General features: G+C 51.1%; 9 protein-coding genes across 9 annotated transcripts; 5 read left to right on the plus strand and 4 right to left on the minus strand.

Moving 5' to 3' along the window:
- Positions 1-2,869: 2,869 nt before the first annotated feature.
- Positions 2,870-4,081, minus strand: A1O9_08028 (uncharacterized protein; the record flags this gene model as incomplete). The annotated part of the gene is made up of 1 exon (XM_013403583.1): positions 2,870-4,081. One exon carries the CDS (start codon positions 4,079-4,081, stop codon positions 2,870-2,872), a length of 1,212 nt encoding a protein of 403 aa, XP_013259037.1.
- A 4,247-nt stretch (positions 4,082-8,328) lies between these two features.
- Positions 8,329-9,411, minus strand: A1O9_08029 (uncharacterized protein; the record flags this gene model as incomplete). The annotated part of the gene is made up of 1 exon (XM_013403584.1): positions 8,329-9,411. The coding sequence occupies one exon, from the start codon at positions 9,409-9,411 to the stop codon at positions 8,329-8,331; it is 1,083 nt and encodes a 360-aa protein (XP_013259038.1).
- A 1,405-nt stretch (positions 9,412-10,816) lies between these two features.
- Positions 10,817-12,052, plus strand: A1O9_08030 (uncharacterized protein; the record flags this gene model as incomplete). Its single annotated transcript, XM_013403585.1, has 1 exon — positions 10,817-12,052. The coding sequence occupies one exon, from the start codon at positions 10,817-10,819 to the stop codon at positions 12,050-12,052; it is 1,236 nt and encodes a 411-aa protein (XP_013259039.1).
- Positions 12,053-13,838: 1,786 nt separating this feature from the next.
- On the plus strand, positions 13,839-15,302 carry A1O9_08031 (uncharacterized protein; the record flags this gene model as incomplete). The annotated part of the gene is made up of 1 exon (XM_013403586.1): positions 13,839-15,302. The coding sequence occupies one exon, from the start codon at positions 13,839-13,841 to the stop codon at positions 15,300-15,302; it is 1,464 nt and encodes a 487-aa protein (XP_013259040.1).
- A 1,238-nt stretch (positions 15,303-16,540) lies between these two features.
- Positions 16,541-17,641, plus strand: A1O9_08032 (uncharacterized protein; the record flags this gene model as incomplete). Its single annotated transcript, XM_013403587.1, has 4 exons — positions 16,541-16,707; positions 16,778-16,890; positions 16,951-17,444; positions 17,504-17,641. The coding sequence occupies 4 exons, from the start codon at positions 16,541-16,543 to the stop codon at positions 17,639-17,641; spliced, it is 912 nt and encodes a 303-aa protein (XP_013259041.1).
- A 918-nt stretch (positions 17,642-18,559) lies between these two features.
- A1O9_08033 (uncharacterized protein) lies at positions 18,560-19,858 on the plus strand (the record flags this gene model as incomplete). Its single annotated transcript, XM_013403588.1, has 1 exon — positions 18,560-19,858. The coding sequence occupies one exon, from the start codon at positions 18,560-18,562 to the stop codon at positions 19,856-19,858; it is 1,299 nt and encodes a 432-aa protein (XP_013259042.1).
- Positions 19,859-20,310: 452 nt separating this feature from the next.
- Positions 20,311-21,117, minus strand: A1O9_08034 (uncharacterized protein; the record flags this gene model as incomplete). The annotated part of the gene is made up of 1 exon (XM_013403589.1): positions 20,311-21,117. The coding sequence occupies one exon, from the start codon at positions 21,115-21,117 to the stop codon at positions 20,311-20,313; it is 807 nt and encodes a 268-aa protein (XP_013259043.1).
- Positions 21,118-22,063: 946 nt separating this feature from the next.
- On the minus strand, positions 22,064-23,462 carry A1O9_08035 (uncharacterized protein; the record flags this gene model as incomplete). Its single annotated transcript, XM_013403590.1, has 2 exons — positions 22,064-22,866; positions 22,904-23,462. 2 exons carry the CDS (start codon positions 23,460-23,462, stop codon positions 22,064-22,066), a joined length of 1,362 nt encoding a protein of 453 aa, XP_013259044.1.
- A 1,608-nt stretch (positions 23,463-25,070) lies between these two features.
- On the plus strand, positions 25,071-25,505 carry A1O9_08036 (uncharacterized protein; the record flags this gene model as incomplete). Its single annotated transcript, XM_013403591.1, has 1 exon — positions 25,071-25,505. A coding segment is annotated over one exon (435 nt), but the record flags the coding sequence as incomplete, so codon positions are not given.
- Between the last annotated feature and the right edge of the window lie 952 nt (positions 25,506-26,457).

Below are 26,457 nucleotides of genomic sequence, written 5' to 3' on the forward strand. Positions count from 1 at the left end.
ACAGACGGTCTTGGTGAGAGCCAAGAACAATCGAAGTTTCCAACAAAGCATGCCTCTGGCTCTCATTGTGACTGACTGATCGGATTCTATTTAAGTAGCCACGTTGACCCTTCGAAGCAATACAGTTTCAACCTCCATCCACAACACCAATCAATCACCAACAGCAAGAAAGAGGACAAGGCTTTTGACGAAGAAATGCCTCATTTCGTTCTAGAACTCACTCGCCAAGGGACTGGTGGGTGAGTGGAATGGAAGAATGAAGCACGCAGCCGCAACAAGATGCGGCGCAGCTTTATTGCCTCACGAAAGGAGATACCTTCTCGAGGTGTGGGGTGTGAGTAGCAGCCTTTGGCTGTGAAACCGAGATCTCCTACCAGCTGCCAGTACATTGGGGTGCAGAGGCACTAGCAGTATATTACCGAGGATCTAAGCGGATCCTCAAACGCCAGCCCGAAATGTGGGCGATATAATCTCCCGAGGAGGGACTTGAATGGGCGAGATAGTGATGGTGGACGCTGAGATCCCTTCTGAGAAAGGGCCGTGGAATTCAGGTGCTCAAGCATCGGAATCAAGTTCTGGCGCACAGTACCTGCGGACCCAACCGGGAGTAAAGTCCCTGTTCCCTCTGCTATAGCCAAACCCCGGCAAGCGTGCAATGGGAGGTGAGTATACATTCGATTGTTGTTGCAGGCGCTGAGACCCCTCCTGAGAAGGGGTTGTGGAATCCAGGCATTAGAACCCTGGCGATCTGGGGTACAGTGTCTGCGGACCCAGCTGGGGAGCGCTTCTGCCCCCGCCCCTGCTATAGCTACACCCGAAAAAAGCGCATAACAGAGTCGAATATCTATCCGATCGTGCTTACAGGCGCTGAGACCGCTTCCGGAAGGGGTCGTGGAAATCTGGTACTCGAGCCTTGGCGTTCTGGGGCACAGTATTTGCGGACCCAGCTGGGAGATTCCCCGGCGATGAGATGGATCCTTTACCCAAGGACTACCATCCTAGACAAGCCTCCTAATGGCGGGGGCTTCGCTGGCACAAGGTGCCCGGCTCCTTGGAGGGCTCATACCTCCCCTTGTTATACCATTGGCCCTAGACCACCCTACAGGGTGGAACTAGGTCGAAATAAAACATCCTTTGAAACCCGCAGTCCAACCTTTCTCATTTAGCTGAGTGGACACTAGCTCGTATTCTTACTCGTACTCGTACACGCCCGCTTATTCGTGAAACTCATGCCTAAGGCTACGCTATGCCTCATTTATTCGTGGGGGGGATTACTCCGACGGGAAACTCACGAAGCGTTTCGACTCACAAAGAATGTTTCTTGGACCTACTCCTACTATTAACTTCGTCGAGCGTCCGTGTGTCAAGGATGAATACCCCAATCGTGCTTTTATATCTCTAAATATGTCAAAATCCAAGTCGAATCCCATAAACTCGTTTTCCCTCCATGAAGCCGTGTCCTCTTCGCTGAAACGCCAGCATATCTTGGGAGCGGTCCCACCAGCAATGCGATTCATTCCTTTAGGAGCCCTTGCGGCCAAGGAATTGTATGAACGGCAAATGGGCAAGGTCGAAGCTCTCGAAGTACAGCATGAAGAGATATTTAGGATCGAGACAGCAGCAGGATCGATCGAAAGCGGCCCCGCTTCCAGGTTATGGAGTTGTGCAGTCTGCCATCCGACGCAATCCTTGTCAAGCCGTGGCCCCGTGAAGTCGCTCTTCCTTTCATCGGCAACAGTGCTGCCTGCTTCTGGGAAGAACCCTCCTGTTTTGGACCACTAGACCGGCAATAATTGTGCAGCCCAGACTGCAGGAAAATCGATCCTTGCAGCAGGTTTGGGATTTCCCTTTTCTCAAAAATGTAGGAACACCTGTTTGAATCTTCACTCAATATGTGCATGTATCCTTCCGCAGGAGAGGTATATCGGCCACGGTCTCAACGTCAATCCCAAATCCACTGCTGGAAACGCCTTTCAAGAAGATGGACCTTCAAATGACGACAGGCTCTCACCGGACGCAGCTGAACATGCACACACATGCTAAAGCATAGTGGCAGGCGGTAGTTGGGTCTTCAGAGGAGGCAACGCTACATTGCAGGAGCGCCTCGGCCTTTCATAGGGCCAGTCATTGCTGCCAGGAGCGATAGTCGGCCAGGATTATTGGACAGGAGAACGAACACAGCCGCTTCTGGGGTACCAGAGTGAGCGGTTACCACGGAGCACTGCCATGCGCTACAATGCTCTGAAGGAAGACTCCGTGCGTCGACCCGGCAATGCAACTTATGTCTCTCACCTGCGACATGCTCTCTGTATTTAGGGGTGATCAGCCGACGAGGAATGTAGATCAGAAGAAGCCAAACCAAACAGGACAAAAAGTCCAATCAGGAACATGAGGGGTCCCACCGCGGAAATGTTTGGTGTAACCCTTTGTCCCTTACTTGGCACTCGAGGTCTTCGTCCTTGGTTTAGCTATTCTTTCTTGTGGGGATCCGGGTTGCATTCCCACTATACTTATGAGTTCGACCTCCTGTCTTACAATTCCTTAAGTCTTTTGCAAATATATCATGTCAAATCACATCATATCATATCTCCAATGACGAGCAGCGTCTGGAGGTGCTAATTTCTGAATTTCTGAATCCAAACATAATCCATGGACCATGGCTATGATTTCCATTGCCGTCTTCTGGCGCTGGACGCAAAAGGGAAAATATTGAAATACACGATGCGACATGACACCAATCTAACCACCATTCCCGCATGCTATACAAGTTCGCTTTATGCAGCACCGGATATACCTCTGTCTCCCCTCTACCATCACGAAGACCAGAGTTCCAGCCCGAACATACTGATGCTCGCCCATTTCAAATCCCTCAGACCAATTTTTGAAACTCCGAGTCAAAATCGTTGCCCATATTTGCCGAGTCGCCCCAGACATCATGTTCTTCCGTTAAAGTTACGAGGCCTGGATGGTATGCTTCTGGCTGATACTGCATTTCGACCTGAGATGCCGGCTCGAATGAGATGGTTCTTTCTTGGTTTCGGTCAACTCCGTCGTCGACGTACAGGAGCTGGAAGTCCGAGCCGTATTGGCCCAATCGTGGGTCGAGAATGTCGTTTTGGACGTAGAAGTTTTGTTGAAGCGGTGGTTGAGAAGCCAGCAGCTCATGGTGGCCACCGGTTGGCAAGCCCACGAGATCCATGTTGGACTGGTATTGCTGAAATGGGTCTTCGAGCCTCTCGTACCTGATGTCACTTGTCTGATCACCATAAGGACCAATGTGCATGGAAGCTTGATAATATTGGCCGACAAACCCGTCCGGACCAATCATCAACGGTGTTGGGCCGTATGGATTGCTCATCTCATACCCGGAAAGGTTCAGAGAAGGCATAGGATGATGATATCGGGTATGCCTGTCATCAAATGGGGTAGCAGATGCACTTCTGCTCTCGAATCGACGCATACTGCGACTGCGTTTTGAACCTCTTGTTGAACCTTCCCAATCCGGATCACTGTCACTGGCCACATCATCATTTCTCTCCCTCTTGGTTGATTTGTTTGGCGCAAATTTATAGTTCGGATGTGCTGCAGCATGGTTGTCTCTCTCAAGAATGGCGAGGTGCTCATAAAATTCTCGAACTTCTCGTGGTTCGAGCGGCCAGCTTGCACCAGTGATCTGTGAGACGACTTGATGGTTGTTCTCTTTACAGAATTGTTTGACCCTGTCAGCATACGCACTGCGATACAGCATAAAGGAGTTCATGGGTCGGGAAATGTATCCCTTCTTCCTGTCTACCTCGGCCATGCGCTCTTCAACTGGACGATTGGCCCACAGCGACATGTCCCGAACAGGGGTTTTGTAATCCTTGGTGAGCTCACTGAGTGGCGCATCTATGACAGGTCCTCCTTTTTTGTTAGAGTTCTTCGTGTTCTTTCTTGCTCGGATGCGAGGGGATTTTGATCGACGGGTCGATATTGTTGTACCAGGACTGGATGGAGTACCAAGTGCTCTACCGCTGCGCGTTTGAATGCCAGTATCATTACCCATGTCAGGGGAGGCGTAAGCAGGATGTGATGTGGGCATTGTCTAAGAACGGCAGCATAAGCATTCGCCATTGGTCTGCAGAATTCAACTTACGTGCGAGGGCGGATAATAAACAGCACTTGGAGCCGTGTGATAATAAGATGGGTCACCATAAGGGCCCTGAGTTGGTCAGTCTTTGTCCTTACACAGAGAGCGTTCAACTTACATATGAGTTGTCGAGTAGAAGACCTCCTGACACCATCGACCTTGACGGCATTGGTGGCGTGAAAGGGTCTTGTTTGATGACTGCTGGAGGTGAACTTGGTCTATCCTCGCCCATGCCGTAAATTCCGTCTGCTGAATGTGGTGGAGATGGCGGGCGTGATGTAACTGAGCTCAGTGCCATTGATGCAAGTAAAATTCTCTGAACACAGTTCTTGTAGCGTGAAAGACTCCGAGGAAAAACTTGCTCGCTTGGTATCAGCTTTGTGTTGGAGTTGTTCTCAAGAACTGTGGGCTTGTTAACTGGTGACTGGTATGGTATCAGTCAGCCTTACGGTAGGTGAATCCGATATTTCGTTCGCTTTGGTCTTTCAACCTTCACACTTTATGTCCACGTCCGCAGCCTGAGTATTTATCAGACAGTAAGTACGCTAGGACGGCAGCAGCAGCGGTGCACTGCAAATTGCGAGTTGCCGTCCTCTGCGGCAAAACAATATCTCAATGAAAGAGATCCTTTCTTTTAAGCTTGATGCTTTGAAGGAGATTGACAATTGATGAAAGCCTCCGTTGTTCTTGAATGAGTTTGTTACGGGATCTCTCTGTCTGCCTGGGGGAACGGGCCTGATTGCAGGAACCCGGATGAAAAGCCAGGAGAGAGCAGGGAGAATTGCCGCAACCTGAAAGGTAGCGCCGGTATGTTGCAGAAATGCTGGATCGTAGTGTTGCGGTGAGCAAGGAGCTTGCCTCCTACTGAAAATACTGATACCAGCTAATGCTTTGTCTCAATATCACTGGCACAGAGTTGAGGGCAATCTCAAAATCTAAGACCTTGAGACCAGTTGGCAATCTTTGTCAAAGCAAGAGGAGCAGAATGAAAAAGGTCGTGAAGGAGTCACATTTCAACAACTGTGTGTGTCTAGACTTTGTTGCCTTCGCTCGAGCTGGGAATGTTCCTTGGAGTGTATTGTCCGCATCCGGAACATCAACAGCGACCGGCTTTCTTTGAACAAGATGTTTTGTTCCCAAGCTGATTCTGACGAAAGCAGATTGCCTGTTGAGAGCTGTGAGCAGCACGCTGAGGCGCATTATCGATGCAGACAAGCGGCCACTACTGCAAGTCATGCCAGGTGTTTGCCGACGATGGCTGCATCCCTCTACAAAGCGGTGATATGTGGAGTTCACGACCTGCATCCCTCTCAATCAGTATGTCTCATGACCTTGAATGTTTCCTAAATGGTCATAGACACACCATGGAGATGGTAAAGACAGCAACCTAGAAATATGGAACTTGATGATCAGAGGTCTTCTCCTGTACACATACCTGTTGTGTTCCTCCAAAGGGGGCAGATAGCATTCTCTCCTGCACAACAGTGCTCGGACCACCAGTCACATTCCTTTCGTGAACGGGTAGCTGGTTTCATAATTCTGAGGAGTACTCACTAGCAGACCCCAAGCCCACGTCCACCTCACGATGAGTCCTGCCGGCATTAGGCTTGGTCTGGATCGCGAGCATGACCGGCCAATGATTCATAGGAGTCCTCTCTCTATTGGCTACCAGAGTACTTCTGTGGAACGAATGCCATATGACAGCGGGTGGAGACATGATCTCCCATGGAAGTAGTTAGTGGTTGCATTCCACAAGCTCCGAAAACCCTTGATTCGGACACATGCACCGTTTTGATAGAGGAAGCTACACTTCTAATAGAAGCCAAGGGATTCACCTTGGAAGCTCTTCTGGCTTTGACACAGCGCAAACCATTCCTTCCATGGATTGTTAGTTTTGTACCGCTAGGACTTCGTACAAGGCACCGAGCTCGAGCTCTTAATTTCTTTTAACTGTGCTGGTTGCAAACTCTGTCGGGCCGTTGCCGTCTGGTTCCGGGTTTGTGTCTGGTCTTGATGGCCGCCGAAGGCCAACAGGCCTCGATAGCTCCTCCAAGCCTGCTAACAATCTATGTGCATTACAAATAAAACTGGGAGACGTATCTAACCTGATTCTTTGCCAGATATTTCGCTGTTGGCATGGTATGGATTGTCAGCATGTTTAACACTCGTAGGAATTCCAAATCCACTTCCACTGTGTTACATCGGCTGATTTAGCACTGATTCATATCCATAAACATTGTGCCACACCCTTCACACGTACTTTGCGCCAATGCCAAGCTGGATCATCAGTGGCTAGGAAGACATTGCGACTTGCAGGATGATACTGGATCGTATCTTGGAGAAGACGTTGGTCGGTTGCGCTCGGTGTGACCGACGTCTGAAAGTGAAATCCGGATCCACATCAACTATCCAGGTCCTATTCGTCTGCATGTGGGATTGGTCCATCAGAAACTTTCTTTGCTTTAGTACCTACGCAGTCGGGGCTTTCCAAGATAGGGATGCGAATGCTGGCATAGGAATCTAGGTATTTACTTGGTCGCAAGTGAAGGCCGTATAGAAAGCTCAACCATGCCCATCCCTGTCCTTTTGTGCAACGCTGCTGAACGCCCTTCCTCCCGTAAACCTTAATCCTTCGTCTCATCAAAGACCTGAAGCACTCACTTTGTGGCGCCGTATATCGATGGTAGTGGCAACAAGTCGATTTGTAGACCCGCTTTCTAGTTGTACGTTCAAAAGGGTTACGATGGCCGCTTAGTCTGCTCTTTAGTCCACCTCCTCTACCATTCTGTCGGGTGAAGCTGACGATGCCCCAGTCCTAATGTACCTCAGCTTTCGACCTTTTGGTGGTTGATCCTATCTACAATGAGGTCACGGCTGCGGGCACAAATTCTATCTGCACCCTTCAGGGTCTGGGCCGCGGAATTGAGCAGAATGCGGGCGCAGAATCGTGGTTTGCGGTGGTATGTAGCCCTCCCATGCTGTACTGAAATGCCTGGCTGTGACATCGTGCTGGCAAATGCTCATTTGACGGACGGTTCCATCGTCAAGGGCTATGAATAGCATGACCCATGTGCCTTCAGTGCGTTGCAGGAATACGAGACGCCCGACTAAGAGGACTAATAGAAATGCTGCCATTATGGTTTAGATTGGCATATTCTTGAATCTTGCCTGCTGGTCCGATGATGTCTCCGTGCGTAGGAAACTAACCACATAGAACAACAGCCTCCGGATTCGACATTGACAGTGTGAGGGAGTGGGTCGGTCTGTGTTCCTAGATGCTTCGGACGAAGCGAGACAACCCAGATCTCTGAGCTACTCCTTTTGAGCTTGATGCCTCGATCTGGACTAAAAGGATCAAGGAATCCATCTTGGACGAGGGTCCGCCCATTGGCGAGACTCGGTTTCGGTCAGCATCTTTCTTCAGGCGAATTCAACTCCTCAAACGGAAAAATCTTTGATGGAGTCAACCTTCTTGCGTGGGTATACGAAGTACCTTTGAAAATTATGGGTCCTCACCTACCATCGACAGCCTACCTCAGGCTCCCTGGGAACTGCGCTCGGACTACAAGGATCTTGGGACCTTGGAAGAGCCACGATTCGACAGCCCCTCAAGTATGTTTTTACTAGAAATTCTCCGATACTCCGCGGACTTTCAAGGCTGGTCTCGCAAGGATGTCGAGGCTTCGGGAAGTTAGATACACAATTTGCCTAAGAACATTGCTAGGTTCTTCCTTTCCTGGTTTCTGTTCCTCCGCTGCTGCTTGCTAAGATGTCTTTCATAGCGGCGCTTGCAGGGATTCATTCAAATCACGCATAATGTGGAGTCTTGGACGGGACTTGTCCCGTATCCTGGTCTCAGTCTTGTTTGAACACAATCCTGCCCGGAGGTGAAAATGTGCAGGATCCAGGGGCTTAGCAGGGCAGTTGTGAATTTCTAATTCTAAAATTCACTTTTCGAAGCTTGCACGCCTAGCTTCTAGCAATAAACCAGTAAGAGGCAGCATTCCTTGGGTCTACCGATGACATAATAGCATAGATATGGTTGAATGACCCCCTTATGACTCTCTAGATTTGTCAATTGCTAAGATACCTGGTCCTTGTCTGCCCGTCGATAACAGAATTCGATAAGAGGGAAGCAGCAAACTTTTGGCTCGATCGTGCGGTCCATCGCAGTCTACAATATGCCCTAGCCCGGGAAGCTATGCAACCGGTAAGCCGCTCTGCTTAGCTTGACCAGGATGCTCTCGATATCGGTGCAGGGCGATCTGGTCGTCTAGATCATTACAGTAATGTGACACACCCGCGGCACCCGCAGCACCACCACTCATGGCCATAGTAACATGGGTCATTGGCGTCCCAATGTCTCCCACTGCAAAGAGGCCAGGTATGGCTGTTTGATTAAAAGGAGGGGTGGTGGCAATGTATGCGCCAATCAGGGATGAAGATGTGGTGAGACCGAGTTGCTCAATGATGGTTTGTGTTAGTTCCGAAGGCTGTATCCAAGGCTTGTGGACAACAAAACCCATGTAGACCGACTCTGAGTTGGAGAAATGCACGTGAACACCCTCTTTGGCATCAGGGACAAGTTTAACAACCGGTCGCTCATCAACCGTAATTCCGTGCGCGGTGAGGGTCTCAAGGCCTTTCGCGAGCTCTTCGTCGTTGTCTGGATTAGCGGCACCATTGGTGAATAGCGTCACTGTCGAAGGCTTCAGTGGGGAGGCTGGGTCCTGGACCGAACCTGGAGGTTGGGAGAGGAAATGGGCCATAGTGGCGAATTTAATGTACATTGGAGTCAGTTTCGGATAGGCAAGCATGCCTTTGGGGAGGTGATGACGCTCGTGTCCATCACAGAACATGCACTGGTAGATGTTCGAAGGCCAGTTGTCGGCATAACCTGGGAGATCGGGAAATATATCTTTTACACCTGTTGCAAGGACAAGAGTACGGCCACTCCATCTCTGACCCTTGGCATCTTCAACCACAAAGCCATTATAAGTATGTTCACCTGCTTGCCTCTGCTCCATGGCGACTGTCTCGATTGAAGTCTCGATGAACTCGGCGTGCCCATAGGCTTGAACCTCCCTGTGACCAGCCTGACGGATCTGCTCAGGAGATTTGCCGTCGTGCCCAAGGATAGAATGTGCGGCGTGAACTCCTGCATTGCGAAAAGAAGAGTTGGAGAATATCACACAGCTTCGATGCACTCGACCGAGACCCAGCGCCGTGGAAAGCCCCGCAGGACCAGAACCAATGATGAGTGAATCGTATAGCTTAGACATAGTGTTGTGATGGGCAGAGATGCGGACTTTTTGAGGGCAGTCCAAAGAGATGTTTGCTTCGTCGTGGCAGGAAAATCCCAGGGAAAAGGCCAAAATAATAGAAAATCAAGTGTAAAGAGTTGCACAAATAGCAGAACCACGAGGCGACGACCTTTATATCCCATAATCGGCAAGCACGAAAAATGTCTCCGAAGAAGGTTTTGTCTCCGATGAGCCCAGTGATTAGCCTTGTGAATGATACGTGATGGCACATATTTCAAAGAACACAACCTGGAAGCCTCATCATCTGGGGGAGGTTCAGAAAAGTTTCGCGTTCGATGGTTTGGATGTTATTGCTAAGACTAGCATGCTGAAATTGAGTCCTAGTATGAGTCTTAGTATGAGTCCTCAATGACTATTCTGCTGCCGACCAAAGGATCTAGAGTCCGTTCTCGAGGGATTTACCACCTAAGACGACTGTTTGATCGGTTCTTGAGTTCCACCATTTCCTCGTTGCCCCTCCTCCGCTGTTTGTTCATATCGCTTGGTGTCACTGCCCTTTAGAGTGAAATGGCGATGTTTGAGTATGGGGAAGTCAAAAAGTCACACTTTTCACAGGGGGAGGCCAACCAACTCTGGTCTAATATATGAATGGGGGCCCTAGCTCATCGTCGTGATGATATGCAGAGCCATATATACCTACCTTAGTACGTACAGAGTGCTGTTGAAGCGAAGCCCTTCAAATGAGGCTGGATGGGAGGCTGACCAGGGAAGGAGCTGAAAGAAGTTGCATCTAATCTTATCATGCGTCATACACTTATCTAAGCACACCCTGTGGCAGTGGGGTGGCATTCTTTCCCATCATGTGACATTCGAGGGAGCCCCCGGGCCCCCATGCCTCTGGAAGAATCCTGGTCCAGGCGACGTCCGCGTGGCCCCCGCCCTTCTCTGCCGCATTTTGCCCACCTGGTCCTCTTTTCGCTGGCATTTCGGCAAATATTCCCGCCACAGCGTCGCTATTCAGACCCAAAGCCATCGCCAACACCAGAGCCAACGCCCAACGCCACTGCGCAGGTGCCAGGTCACCGCCTACAGCCATCGCACTACAGAGGACCGGTGGCAGATCCACGCCTCTTCCTCACTGTAGCCCGCTCCTTCAAGAGAGATTGACGACCACCCAAGATGTAGTCGGTACATAGAAGGTTCATCTTACTTACCTGTTCATTCTCTCTAGCCCTCACTTTGCTAAGACTCACAGCTGGATTCTGTGACCTGTTTCCTTCGTTACAAGCTGGTCTCAAACCTTCTTCTACCGATACCATGCGTTCGCGTTCCGATTCTCATACCGAGAGAAATCGCTCTCCCACTCACGCTAACATCTGCGCAGAGAGCCAAACCTGGGGACATTGGCAATAAATACCTAGTCATGGTTCCTCCTCCATACGCTGCAGAGCCTGGCCATTGGTTTCTACGCGGAGTCCAGTCCGCTATTTTTTACTATGTTTCATTTACCCCATGCCTCGAATATCAACACAAGCGCAAACGGCGGAAGGAAGCTGAAGCGCAGGCTGAGATTATCACCACCCAACCGGGCTTGGTTAGACAGCCAGGACCGTTCCAAACAAACGAGACCTGGGCCGAAGAGCTGATGCTAGGGCCTGGCCCGCCAAAAGGATGGAAGGCAGATCAATTGCTGCAGAAATTAAAAAGGAGGAATACTACAGACTCATTTGACAATCCACAGACGCCCGTTGCGCCCGAGCAGCCCGAGCTCCAACTCCGACCGACAACAGCTTCTCAAGGGCCATCTCTCCAACCAGCCCAGCCCTCGACTCGGCCCTCCTCCACCGAAACTGGCGAATGCGAATCCGTGGCGGATCAGCGTGATGATAGATCGAATGCAAGTCAGAAGAGGCCATCGATGGACAGGAGGTTATCAACAGCGATGGAAAATATCAAAGACTCGTTGAGAGCAACTCTGCATCCCGAAATGTGGAACTGGAAACGATACGAGCGCGAGGATGAAGTATTGTGGGGTTTTAGTGAGAGAATGACTCGGATGTGGAATCGAGCAGTCCGCCCTGAATCTGGAGACGACCTGGAAGATGAATGGTCTCCTCGCCGCCGAAAACGGGCACCCACAAATGAAAGCGATCGGTATGACTACCACCGAGCAAGAAACCCGGAGCTCAATGAACTCCATCCTCCAGTGGTCTCCCAGCTACCAGCCACCAGAGATCAGGCAGCTTGGATGATGCTGCCGCCACCCAGCGCAGCAGTCATGGCAGGCAAGAAACAGCCTCACACCGAGACAGAGATGCGATGGCCGCTAGCAGTGATTGGCAAACCATTAAGACCCTCGGAACCGCCCAGACGCATGTTGGCAACAACTTATTCTCGAGAGGCGCTGGATTTCGACAGTCAAGACGAGGAGATGGGCATCAGTGACACCGACCTCGAGACAAACTCGGTACTTCAATCGTTGGCGAGTGAGACGATGGTGCAAGATACTAGGTCCACCAAGTCCAAGCACATGTCGGCTCCAATTATCCGACCACCGCCTATCGTCACGAAAGAGCCATTTCATGATGACACCTTGGTGCCCAAACGAAGAGGCTCGTGGCATCTTCATTACTATTATCAATCGGACCAGTCTACATGACACAAGAAAATGGTCCGAAGCACGACAATCAATGTACTTTCGAGCTTGCACATAGCAGGATTCGCTCACGGAGCATAAATGGCGTTGATGGACAGCATGTTTTTTTATTGGAGGCTTTGGGCAGTGATAGTGAATGGGTTCGTAGCTTGCTATTGATACAGATTAAATGCGAAAGATCGAAATGGAAGAGACATTTGAAAGGATGCTCTATCCTATTGTTCGCTTGTACAGACCAAGGCTCCAAGAGGTTATAAGTCGCGTAATTGATTAATCTAATTAGCGTACGCGTGGGTGCTGACTTGACGAGCATCCGGCCAAACGAATAGGACTGACAAAGCAGGCCATACAGCAAACGAGCCAGCGAAAAACAACATCCGGAGTACTCGTGGGGTATGCAATGGTTGGGCGTGATTTCAGCGGCGTGGCAAACAGGGATCTACCTGCATTGACCAGGGGTGATGTTGCATAGCACTATTAAGATGAGGTGCGACGTGTCTGGCAAGGTATGCACAATGATTGGATGCTTGGAAGCTGGGACGGTGATCGCAATGTCGATACGGAGATGACATGTTGATGAGAACAGACCAAGTTTGCTGGAAGGGGCTTGGATCGCTGCTGGTGGGGGCTCTGACTCTAAGGAGGCTCCAGGGGCACGGAAGACCCGGGCTAGAAAGCAAGAGGCACAGATAGTGAGGATCGTCTGAGTAAGTCAGTTAAAGAGCTTTAACTAAAAGTCCATTAATAACTTAAGACAAGGAGGGCCGAGGGCGCAGCTAACTTAGCGTAGGGACGAAATGGGGGGATGAGAGGGGAGGATGCCCCTCCCAAGCCAGGGACTGCACACCTATGAGTACTCGTAAGGAAGGTGGCTCTCCAAAATGACCACTATAACGCCGCGCCACTATTAGCACTAAACTACAACTGCATATTGCGTGCAGACCAGCAGACCAGCAGCCCACTCCTCTGTCACCACTACGGCACCACCATCATCATCACGACCACTATAGCACTACTGCTCCTCGGGACTCCGTCGTCCATTCCACCCTTCACCCATCAGAACACCTCCTCCTCTTACTTCTTTACCCACTCATCATTCCACTCACTGATCACTTCCTCCGTCTCTCTCTCTTTCATCCACCTCTACACAAAGAACCCAAATAATAATATCGCGCGCACGCACCAGCATCCACCGCGCGATCACTCCAACCTGTGCTCTCCTGTCTCGTCCTGTCCGTCCTAAGCCGTGCTTCGTCCATCCCTGCGCGCGGCTTCTCCACCCCCAGTCCTAATTCATACTCACCCAGGTTCTTATTACGCGGCAAAAGGCCCATCTTGAATCCTGATCCTGATTTCGTCTGGACCACCAATTCGGCCGTGAATACGCTTGGTTCCACTCTGTCCTCCCTCACCTCGACCCTACCTAAATCACCGACGCAACGCGTTTAGTTCTCAACTTCTACCTGGTCCCAAAGATCGGAGAACCGATCTCGCGCGAGCCACCAAATACCACCGTACTTTCTTGACAGCCCTGTGGCCTTGGACTGTGCAAGACAGAGCCCTACAAGCTCAGCAGCACAAAAGAGCCACCAGCCCTTTCATCCGCCCAGATATCCTCGACAAGCCCAAGAACCTTGGCTCATCATACACCTTCATCCCTTGCTTGGCCGACACTCGTTTTCGCTACCAGCGTACTTCGTACAGGAGCCTCCTGAAGGGGAGAACACTTCTCTGGCACCATTCTCGAGCTTCTGATCTTTCTTTTCCCCAGACAAAGCACACTCACAACATGTGGTCGACTGCTGCTTCTTGGGTCGCCCTGCTGGCCTTGACGGCTGCCCTCACCAGATATTATAATCCTGACCTATTCAGGAAACTCACCGGGCAGGCTCTATCCAAGCCCGAGCAAAGATTAGAGCCTGGAGACAAGCCTGCCGCAAAACGACAGAAGGCGAAGCGCACGCATGCCACTCGGATAGAGTCCACCAGTGGTGCCTCAACCCCAACGAGCGCGAATGAAGGTATGGCAAAGAAGAGGAGGAAACTAGGGACAATTGCAGCCGAGAGTGATGCTGCTCCGGTTGTCCAGAGCAAACAACCAGTTGTATCCGGCCAGGAGGAATCTGAAATGAGCAATAAATTGTTCGCACAACAGTTGGCCAAAACACAAGCTGGCACAAAGTTGGAACCAGCCAAACCCAAGGGTACAAGCAAGAAGGAGAGGCGGGCGACCAAAACGGCCCTCCAAGCACAGTCGGGTGGTCAGGAAACATCTGGCTTGTCCACCGAGACGTCGTCCACGACAGGTGGTCGAGACGCTGATGACGACTTTTCTCCAGTTGGATCTCCGTCAACTGGACCTGTGTCTACAGCCCCTACTTCCAGAGCCGATGATGTCTCCGATATGCTGGAAGCCCCTGCTGCTAAGCCAACCACGTTGAGGCTGACAGACGTCAAGGACAAGGTTAAGAGCCTTCCCAAATCTGTCAGCAAGGCGTTTGAACCTGTCATGACCAAGAAGCAACGGCAACGGCAGGCCAAACAAGCAGAGGAGAGGGCATTGAAGGCGGAGTCAGATCGTGTCCACGATGCCAAGAAGCAACAACAGCTTCGCACTGCTAGGACAGCTGCGGGAACATCCAATCAGGTCAAGGCAGATTCGTTCACCGCAAAGCAGAACGCCTGGAATGCAGGTGCACCAACCCCGGCCAAACCCCAGTCCAACACCGCTGAAGTCGCGAATGCGCCACTGTTAGACACCTTTGAAAGAGAGAAGAGCCCCTCCGTGAAGGTCAATGGCGCTGTTCAAGCCGAGCCATTGTCCAACATCGCAAACTCGGTGCCCGCAACGGCCAATGCCAATCAAATGCGAGGACAACAGGGCGACAGCAAGACGGATGCTCTGGGTGCTTCTAGCCGAGAGAAGCTCACCCGTCCTCGAATGGAGAGCCAATCGAGTTGGGCTGATGAAGTCAACGAAGAAGAACAGAACAAGTGGGCTAGTGAGCTTGCCGAGGAGGAGAAGTGGGAGTCTGTGACGACGAAGAAAGGCAAGAAGAAGGGCAAGAAGGACAACGAAACGAGCAGCGAGGCCAGCAGCTCATTCACACGGCCAACACCAGTAGCCCATCAAGCTGTCACCAATGGTAACAAGGGAAACGCAGTCCACCCACAAAATGGAAATGCAAATCGATTTGCGTCAATCCAGCAACCCAAGGATTCTTCATTCCAGGATGCTGAATGGGAGGCTTAGAGGAGGGAAAGTGGTTTCAACGTTCAACCTGCCGAATGGGCAATCGAGCGTTCGCGAGGAAATGGCCAGTTTGACATATTCGAATATCTGAAGGCTGCTAGGTGGTTTTGTCTTGACGACAATAGGGCAGACCGAGGCTGAGGTCGACGGGGAACATGGTTGACAGCATCATCATCTCTTGTACTATTGTGCGTGCAATTCACCAGCAAGGAGCGAATGCATGTTTTCTTGTTCCATGGTTCAATCAGGGAGGTCATGGGTTATTGTTTAGCAAGGCACAGAATACGATACCCCAAAAGTGGAGGAAACGGCGAGAGCGGAGACATTGCAACATGTCCATCAGCGGCCACTGTTCATTTCAAGCGAGAGTTTCAAGTAAGAAATGCCAAAAACAAGGTTAACTGAGCCATGAAAAGACTGGAGTAAATCCCCAGTGCCAGTAGTAAAGTGTACCTAGGGTGCCGAGTGACTACAGAGTACAGTACTTGGGAGCGAGCAAAAATCAGCCAGAGTCCGTTGCTGACAAAGACGCTGAGGCTGAGGCGGGCAGTAGTCACTGGCTGAAGAGGCCGAGTTTGAATGTCGCCCTGGAAATAATAATAATACTATATTTGTGATGTGAGAAACGGGAAAAAGTCTTCCGTAATCTGCAATGGATCGAATTGAAGTTGCGGATGGAGTTGAGTTTCAGGGGTGGATGTTGTATGTTTCGGACTCGGATTGGTGCAATTGTGTGTAGACATACAAGTAGTAGGCATACGGAGTACGAGTGCTACAGTACGCACTGGACAGCGTGTTAACTAAATATATCTGAGAAGCACGAGTACTAAGGAAGGCACTCGTTCGTACTGCCAGTCCTCTGCACCTGCCCTCCCGTACTGCACACAAAAACACCCACGCATCTTTCTCTCACGTCGACTGCGCTCCTCGTCGTTCACTACTGCCACTACTGCCACCGCTGCCACTCTCTTGCCACCCTTTGATTGATTGATCGCTCGATATAATCTTAGATCTGCACCAAACCTGACAGGACAAATTTCACCCATCACATTCTGCCCCACGCAAACTGTCCTCCACCCTTTCCACTTCCACTCTGCCCCGAGCACCACTGAACGACGAGCACACCGTACACTACTACTTGAAAGAACCCCCCTGTCGTCCCTCCATCCTTGCTTTCGGTCTCGACTCCCCGTACACTCTTCGCTTCGTTGTCTCTGTCACATCCTCCGCAGTCGAACATGGCGCAGATACGCGGAACTGCAGGTTACAACTTGGGCCTGAACAATCAGTTCTCTTCTCCTCGCAGTCAGGATGCTACAAGTGATCCAAGTCCTCTAGATCAAATTCGAGAACAGACTAGCAAAATCGAAGATTGGTTGACCAGCGTGGGCGAGCCTTTGAAGCCGTAAGTCTGCCCATCTCGAGTAGACGGGCTTGCAAGACATTTCAAGACTGACTGAGTTCGCCTGAACCAGCTATCTTCCAGCCATAGGGCGATTCCTTATCGTGGTTACCTTTCTTGAAGATGCTCTCCGAATCATCACTCAGTGGGGCGATCAGCTCACATATCTCAAGGATTTCAGACACAGTAAGCTTGAAAGGCCGGAATCTTATAACCCGAGAAACAACATGCTAACAACCGACGCAGTTCCATGGGGGATCACACATCTCTTCCTTATCTTCAATGTCATCGTAATGTCCTCATGCTCGACCCTCGTCATCATGCGCCGCTATAGTGAATATGCGGTGAGCGGTCTCCTCGTCGTTGTGGTAGTCCAAGCTCTCGGCTACGGCTTGATTTTCGATCTCAACTTCTTCCTCCGCAACCTGTCCGTCATCGGTGGTCTTCTCATGGTTCTGGGAGACAGCTTCGTCAAGAAAAGCCGGGTCTTTGCTGGTCTTCCAACCATTGACGAGAAGGACAAGAAGATGTACATTCAGCTCGGTGGACGAGTCCTTCTCATCTTCCTCTTCGTTGGATTTGTCTTTGCAGGAGACTGGAGCATTTGGCGAGTTTTCGTCATTCTTGTTGGATTTGTCGCCTGTGTCATGGTGGTTGTCGGCTTCAAGGCGAAGCTCAGTGCCATTGTCTTGGTCCTACTCCTCAGTATCTTCAACGTGCTTGTCAACAACTTCTGGACGGTAAGCTCTTCTCCTGTGCAACCTCGTTTGTGTGATGTCCCACTAACTTACATACGTAGCTGCATAAGAACCATCCCCACAAGGACTTCGCCAAGTATGACTTCTTCCAGATTCTTTCTATCATGGGTGGTCTTCTGCTCCTGGTGAACATGGGACCTGGTCAACTGAGTGTAGACGAGAAGAAGAAAGTCTATTGACCAGCATGCCCCTCAAGACACGCTCCATTGTCATGCGCAGCAAGACCTGTGCCTCCCAACCTTGTATAACGAAGAGCATGAGACCATGCAGAACATGCAGAACATGAGATTTTTGGGCCGTGGAGAAAGTTTTGAAAAGACAGTCGAACAACAGTAGTGGCTAAGCGTCATTCTTTCAAAACGGTGTCAGCGTGACGCAAGTCTACATGGTGACTGGCTCGCCATATCTACAGTACACCAAGCATCCGGGGGAGCCTCCAGCTGGAAATGAGCGGTTTCGCAGCAGCCATCAATATCTGTCTGTTTGCGATTGCGTTTAACTCGAGCACCAAATCTAGAGAAGATATCAAAAAGTGGACCAATTTTGCGTTTTGTGTACTCGCACGAGTTAGCAGTATGATAGCCATTGACTCAGTCTCTCTCAGCATTCCATCGAGATCGTGATCTTCAGGTCACCATGAAATGTAGGAATGGGACTTATGGGAAACTGATGCCAAGGAATGGAGATGCCTTCATCCGCATCCTGGAGGATACTATTATATAAGCAGGACTGGATCGAACCCTTGGTGCCCTTCCACCGTGCAACCCTCACAGGAACACCTTCAACATGGCATCGGAGGCCCCCGATGATTTGCATCGCTGGCATTCTGGACATCCTCGAATATCCTCCATATCATCTCCACAATATCGTAACGCTTTCATGTCTAATGTGACCTTGTCAATCTATTGATTTTCCAGGAATTGCTTCTTCGTCCAATTGCAGTTGACCTCCATTCATCTGTTCCTTATCTATTAATTCCTTGGCCAGTTTGGTCTTGACTGTCGACAGAGATTATTCTTCTTCAACCACTTCGTCCAGTCTTCCTCAGAGATCACTGTTACTCTCAACAACTGAGACTTTACCGGACCAAAGGGAATATGGCCCCTAAACATCGTGTCGTCATCGACACCGACCCTGGCGTAGACGACGTGCTCGCCATTTTGTATGCCCTGGCCGCCAAGGCCGAAGACCTCGAAGTCGTGCTCATCTCACTCACATTCGGGAATGTGGATGTAAGATCGTGCCTGCGCAACGTCGTGGCCATCTTCCACATCTTGGAGAAAGAACTCCATTGGCGGAAAGAACAGGGTAAACCCGTGGGGTTCGAAGGAATCACCAAGTACAAGCCCCTTGTGGCCATTGGCGCCGACGAACCTCTACAGGACCGGATCGAGAGCGCCGATTACTTCCACGGCATCGATGGCCTGGCTGGTACGCATTCAAGCCACCCACACTTCTCGCCCGAGGAGAGCTGGAAGAGATTGTTTGAGCAGCCTCCGCCCAACTCGTCCCTCACAGAATTGGCCAAAGACGAGGCCGATCTGGACGAACCGACCAAGTCATTTGTCCCTTCGCTCGTGCCCGCTCATCAGGAAATCCTGCGGATCCTGAAAGAAAACGAAGCTGATACAATCACTTTGATCTCAATTGGACCTCTGACGAACTTCGCCCTCGCTGCTGCAGAAGACCCGGAGACGTTTCTACGCTGCAAAGAAGTTGTTACCATGGGTGGCACCGTAGATGGGATTGGCAACGTGACTCCTGTGTCAGAATTCAATGTCTACGCTGACCCATACGCCGCTGCACGGGTGTACGCATTGAGCTCCCCGATCCCAGCGTCCACTATGCCTGTCGCAACGGAAGGCGAACGGTCTTTCCACCTCGACAACTACCCGGCTCAGCTGTCACGGCCGCTCAAACTAACACTCATGTCGCTCGACATCACCGAATACCACATGCTCAGCCGGGGCCTATTCACTAGCCATGCATCTTCGCTCGTCGAACAAGGCAGCCCTCTCGCACAGTGGATGACTGCATTCATGGACCCCATGCTCGACAAGATGGAACGGCTACACATCGGGCACGAGGGGGAAGGCGCCGCTCTCGCACTGCACGATCCTTTGTGCATCTGGTACGTGCTGACGCAGGATGACTCGCGCTGGAAACCCAGCGCCCGCAGTCCAGAAGACATCCGCATCGAGACCGCCGGCCAGTGGACCAGGGGCATGACTGTTGGCGACAAGCGAGCCAGGAAACGAAGGAATAGCGACGGTGAGGTGCCACATGACCGAGGCAATTGGCTCGGGAATCGTAGTGGCAACCGGGTCTACAGGATGCTCGAGAGTCCGGGCAGGGATCTTGCTGGGAAAACACTAATGGAGACAATCTTGGGGTGAGATAGTTGATTGAGGAAATGAATGATGGGGGTGATCCTAGCATCGCATCGCGGTATTCATGATTGAATGAAAGCCAAACGGCGCGGCCGCAGACGACGTTATCCAGTATTGTTATCCAGTCTTGATTGGGCTGCGATGCTGGTCCGAGCCAAGGGAGATGTGCTCTGCATGAATGATGAGCCGCACACTGAAGCCGAACCATATAGACCTCCATCCACAGACCTACAAAACTTGCATCTTCATTTCCAAAATATTTCACATTCATCTTGACCCTCGCCCCTTTCCACTGGCTGGGCGATGAAACAAGCACGCGGAATTCTCCCTCAAACCACATCCCATCCACCTCAATTCCCTCCACCAGCGAATCTGACCCCGGAATCCGCAAACACCCAAGCCAATCCCAGCCCAAGCAGATGTACATTCCAATGGCCAACTCTCAAGGTCTGGAATGCTCAAGCTTTTGGCGTCCCATGCCCACCCTTGGACCCATCGCTCTGACTCTTGCCCTTCTCCCTCAACGCCAGGAGCGGAGGAAACAACCCGGGCCCCTCGGCCGTCATAGCCCTCCTCCAGTCCAGCTCCGGATCGCCCTTGGCCATGGCACGCTGATACGCCTCCCGCTGGGCCACGCGGGCCAACCAGTGCAGCACGCCCTCGTAGGGGCTCAGATCGACCGGACTAAACTGGCGCATCGTCGTCACACACCACACGGTCATCACGTCCGCGGCCGTGAACACATCCCCGGCCAGCCAGGCCCTAGTCTCGCGCAGCCTCGCGTCAAGATGCCTAAGCGCCTTCGCGACGCCCGCGTCCGTCGCCTTCGAGCGCGGATTCAGGCCCTCCGGGTCCAAGCCCTGCGCGGTGAGCTTCCGGCCCAGCGCTGGCTGCAGCGTCCCGTTCGCGAAGTGCAGCCAGAACACGTACGCGTGGTAGTTCTCCGCGCCTGGTCGGACCGTTAGATGGCCGGATGGGTTGTAGAGCGGTGAGAGCAGGTACTCGGTTATGGCGTTGGTCTCGCTGATCACGAAGGGCGTGCCGGAGGGCGTCGTGGACGCCAGCACCGGCGCGGACCCTTGTGGTGTCAACGCGGTGAGCGACGGCGGTGAGAAGATGGGGTGTCGCGTGTGTAGTTGCAGCGTGTAGCTCAGTCCCAGTTCTTCCGCCAGCCATATTATCCGTTCGGATTGCCCGATGTGCAGGTGGTGGATGGTGAATGGTGGTCCGGGTGGAGGGGCCGTGGCAGCGGTGGTGGTTGCCATGTTTTGGGTCGTTGGTATATGGTATATATAGAGTTGTTCGTTATTTGAATGATCCGGATCGCTAGTAATGTGGTGACGAAGTGGAAGGTTGAAGTACAGCAACCGATAGGATACTTATATAAACCTACCAAGTGGTCGGGTGGTATACCCTTCGAGCACGATCCCCAGTTAATTGGCAATAATGATGACTTTTTACCTCGGATGCTACATACCATTCGGGCGATGACATCGTCCCTCGATCTCCGCAAAGCTTACAATATGTAGTAGAACAACCTGTTTGTTGCAGCATCGTTCTGCTTTCCATATTTGCATATGTATGCAGACATCGGAGAATACGCAAGGTCAATGTTGATAGAGTCATGGTAAGGTACAAGTGACCTATGGCGAAGCGAGATCCACAAGGGTCTCCATCTAGGCTGCCTCGAAAAGGGTTCTCTTCGGCCGAGATGAGACATATGGGTACTAATGATACTGGTGGTACGGATATGTAGTGCCTCCAGCACATGCTTACTCGCTTGCTTGGCCCAGTTGGCTGTGAGTGTAATTAATGCAGGTACTGGGGTTACAATCGAGGCCAAAGACAACGAATATCAAAGTACACATGGCACATAGTGACTCGTGAGTCATGGCCCGCTGGTCTCGGGGTTTTCGGCTAACACTGGGACCCCTTTCGGCCGTAGAATATTTCATGATACATACTGCATACGAGTACTACTAGACGGCTACGGAGCGGCTTCCTTCACTCCGGCACAGATGTCGACACTACTTTCAAGATCCGGAGCCTGACACCGTTGAGCAAGGCAGCATAGTCCTCGTCTGAGGCGCCAGGTTTGGCTCCTGCTCTGAGAGACTCAATCGCCTTCTCAAGGGCTCTCCAACCAGCATAGCGCCTCTCATCCCAGTCATTCTTACTGACCTCCTCGTCCTCCGACACAGTCCTAATCGTTCAGCCTTGCAGGTCGTCAGCAATCGCGATCTTCGCTTCAGATGCGTCCGTGCCATCTGCGGAGATGCGGTGATCGTCCCAGGGCGCCTGCTCGTAGGCGAACGTGATCCATCTCCTTGCAGTCCCTCGTGCCTGTTGTTCCAGCCATTTACCTCGCCGCGCTGGATACCGCTCTAAAACTGTGAGGAAGAGGTACAGGATTTCTCCAAAACGATGTCCTGGTGCAAAACTGCGGGTACTGTCCGCGAAAGGGTTGGAGAAGGCAATGGAGTAACGGTAGATTTTCCGTCTCCTTGCCTCTATACCTGAAGTTTCAGCGGTCGCCAGGATCTTTGCCAGCTTGTCGATTGGTACGGAAAACAGTACGTCGCCGATGAAGTACGATAGCTGGAGCAAGAAGCGGTTGCTGTCAATGTCTCCCGAGATGGGAATTTCATACGCTTCGAGCAGTTCCTGTGCTACATCGTTTCCAAAAAGTGAGCTCACCATTTCCACGAGTGCCTTTGGTTGGGCTCGCTTGAGCATCTCAAAGATTGTCTGGCCTTCCCAGAGGTCGTCGCCGATCATCATGTCACCCAGCCATTTGTTTGTTGGAATGAGTTCAAATTGGCTCGAGTACGTGGGAGAGCCTCTGGTGAAGAGCGAGTCTTCCCTTTTAATGCCTGGGACTTCTCCGACAAATGGCATCGTGTGCGTGCCTGGGAACTTGGCAAGTGCTGCGGCATCAACATGGCGTAGCTGCTCAAGTCTCTCTTGGCCATTTTCGCCGTTGATGTTAAAATGCTTCAAAAGTGCTTGATATCCTGCTTCCTTGGCATTAAATGGTAGGTCCCCGATGACCGGACCGGATTGACAGGATGGCACGATCGAACATGCGTTGCTCCGAGCCGATAATGTGATATAGCATGAAGATGCTTCCAGTAGATTCGCCGAATGCCGTGATGTTCGATACATCGCCACCAAGACCACCGACGAATTTATGTATCCAAGCAAATGCGTTTCTCTGATCTTGGATAGTAAGATTAAAGGGGCCGTGAGTGCTCGTAGGGTTAGAGGTGTGTTCATCCAAGAGGTCTTGACAGACGATGCTTCCTACCCAGTTCAAGCGATAGCCGATGTTGACAACGATGACTGGCAGGAAAATAGAGTGAGAAAATGCTGTCAAGGGAGCATTATCGTGTATGCCATCAACGTGACCACAGCCATCCTGTGCGGCCCCTCCATGGATATATACCATGGCCGGCAATGCCTTAGTCGTCGGCAGGGACAATTGAGACTCTGGGACAGATATGGAAACAGTGAGGCATGTGAATTCATCGAACTCCAATTGTTCATCGTCCGGCAGTTTCCCTCCTTGGGGAGCGACCAAGCCGGTTTTGTGGCCCCTGGTTGGGAACATGCTGCCCCAAAGTGCGTAAAGTCCATGAGCGGTCTGCTACCAAAGGTTGATGGGATTTTAGTCAGCGGCTACGGATGGCAGGAATCGGTCTGGAACTGTGGCATATGGAATGAACCGGAATTGGACGACCGGTGATCCCGGGAAATGAGGAGACTCGATTCGCCTTCCCTTCAGGTTGCCCAATTGCGCATGGGAAAAGGTATAGGTAGATCCTTGGTATGGTGGTTTAGGCGACATCGTTTTGGAGTGTAGTTATAAGGGAGAGTGCCAACTCCTCGATTATTTAAGTCGTTAGACCGTTGCCATAATGCCTCCAAATTGTCATGTACTAAGCTGGATATCTCTGAAGATGAGATTGCTCGCTGGTCGGCTGTACAAGGATCGTTCATTTGCGAATCAGCCATGATGCCCTCAATGGCAAACCTCGGATCAACGAGACTCAGATATGTACAACTTACCAATCGTGAGGATTCGTGTTTAGAATCATTTCGTGCTGATCAGTAATTGGGTCAAATCTTGGGCGGAGTAGTTTCCTGCAACGTATTTCGTATTTCGTATTGATCCTTCATGATATCAGACTCTTCTGTGTCGAATCGGGCGCCGCTACAGTCAAAATCCCTACCGATCGTTTCATATAGAGATATCGAACCGAGTCTACATGTCAACGCCGAAGTTCGCAGATACAAGTTTCGTGTTCGGTCTGGGCTGGAGGTAATACGTGGACGATCCGAACTGCGGATATGAGCATGGCAACTAAACTGAAGACAAAGCCGGCAGACAAAGGCTGTGGGTGAAGCTAGATTCGTGGAGTTAGTTGCGTCAACTCACTATCTGCCAAAGCGCATAAACAAAGACCACAGCCTGCATATGGCGCAGACTTGTTCTGGGAAATGGCAATGCATCCGCGGCAGACGCCAGTGATAGCAGACTTGCGAGTTATCTACTCGCTGTAATCGCTCGCTTGTTGGAAACAAGGGCTGTGATACTGCCAGTGACTTCCTCGAAGATTCTTGGCATTCAGGGTTTGAGGCACTCTGGAAGCTCAAAAGTATGAAGAATGCATGCATATGGAAAGCAACTTGGTATAGCCCTAGTTTTGTGTTGCCGGGTCAGATATTGTGTCGACCTGCCGCTTGCAAGTAAGAAAGAGGCCACCACAATGCGATGCTTAATGTGTAATATGTGACTCAAGTTTTTTGTGTCCAAATATTTGACTGTCACATCGCGCTCAGACTAAGGCAGTGAGGCACTGACTGCCTCAACAACGACGCGTTGGACCGCCATCACACAATCAAACTGAATCTGCCAATATTAGGGTTGTGCGCCCACGAACACAACGTCTGCCCTTCTTCTTTGTCTTCTTCAATAGCATTTCGAAAGCAAGGCACGTCCACAAATTCACAATCCAAGCGTCGAGACCGGGAGCTACCAATAGTCTTTGCCAGTCGCAATTCTGCCATGGCGGCTCGAAAACCTGATATCGGCAATAAGAAGAAACAACAAATGAGCAAGACCTCGCGGGTGTACAAGAAGAAATCAAGGGGCCGGAAACAGGGTTGGAGGCAAACAGAACCTTACTGGAGAAAGGTTTAACGTCTGCTGGTGTGAGAGGGCGAACGTCGGCCAATGTTTACCTCATTAACGCAGTTCCTCCGAGGCGACAATGAGAGGAAGAAAGAACAACTTTACCGCCTGTTACAAAATCAACAACCAGTATTGTTTCAAGATCTCCTCCAGGGAGAGAGCATTGCAGCGACAGAGCTCCTGGACATGACTCTGCATGAGATTAGTCAAATCATCGATGAGCGCGATGTGACTCCAGAAGTCGACCAAGTTCCTCGGCCAGAGGCTAGCGACGAGATTAGGCAATGCAACAACCTCAATATCAAGAGGCTCTCTCCAGACAAGTATCAAGAACTTTGTCAACTGTGCAAAACAAGTGTTCCCATTCTGCTGTTGGAAGGTGGACAAAGGCGCGCTCAATCTAGAAAGTTGCCGGACGGTGTGCAGATCATGGTGTACAGGTATCTGCGCAAGCACCTCACACCAAATGAACAGATCGACCCGGCTACATTTGACCCAGATGAGATGCCGTGGAGGGTCACATGGACTGGTGGGAAGATATCATCCTCCGCTACCTGAAGGAAAAGGAGGAAGAAAAGCTGAGGGCGAGGGGTTCGGATCGATTGTGCCGATTAGTGTATTGAAGAATGAGATGAGCATAGCGGGCGGGCAGATATAGATATTCTGATGGTGGGATTTGGTTATTGGATTATTCACGTCACTGGCAACGCACCAGTACAGTACAACGCGGGTGAGAACTTGAGATAGCGAGAGAAGCTCGTGAGAAGTGTAAAATAAACGTGACCCCCACGTGACGAAGGCTTTTCCATGGTTGCTCGGTTATTCCTTTTTCCGGCCCTTGCAGAAAGGACCCGAAGGACCGAGGACGCTTCTTCGCTTGGAAGTCCTGGTTGGACGCCGACCTGGCCGCAATTTCACCAGGATTCACGAGGGCTTCTTCTGGGGTAGAAAAGGGAACGTGTTCTGCTGAGTGTTGTGGTGCATACGAGTGATTAATGCAGTGAGGCTGAAGACAATCTCTCTCAAGGACTAGTTAGCACGGAGTAATTGCCCTCGTCCATAGCAATATTCCGGCAATTCGAGACCCTTGGCCCACCTCTTCCCAGGCCGGTCCTATTGCGCGGTAGTCTCTATCCGACGCCCCATCTGAGTCCTTTGTTATTTTCTGCCCACAACCCGCCAACGCCTGTTACTCGAACGTGGAGCTGCACCACACCGCAGCAGGTGGTGCCATCCTAAAAATTTGGACAACGACGGAGACGTTGCAATTAATTTAGCCACGATGACTCCGTGCAGCATCTCAAGTTATTCGACCATTTCTTCTAACATTGCCCTCAAAGCCTCGTCGCTACGAGCACGTCCACTTAAAACCACTAGGCAGAGTATCCGCACTCTGAGCTGTTCGACTTCT

Source organism: Exophiala aquamarina (assembly GCF_000709125.1).
Source record: "Exophiala aquamarina CBS 119918 chromosome Unknown aczIA-supercont1.6, whole genome shotgun sequence".
Classification (NCBI taxonomy): Eukaryota; Fungi; Ascomycota; class Eurotiomycetes; order Chaetothyriales; family Herpotrichiellaceae; genus Exophiala; species Exophiala aquamarina.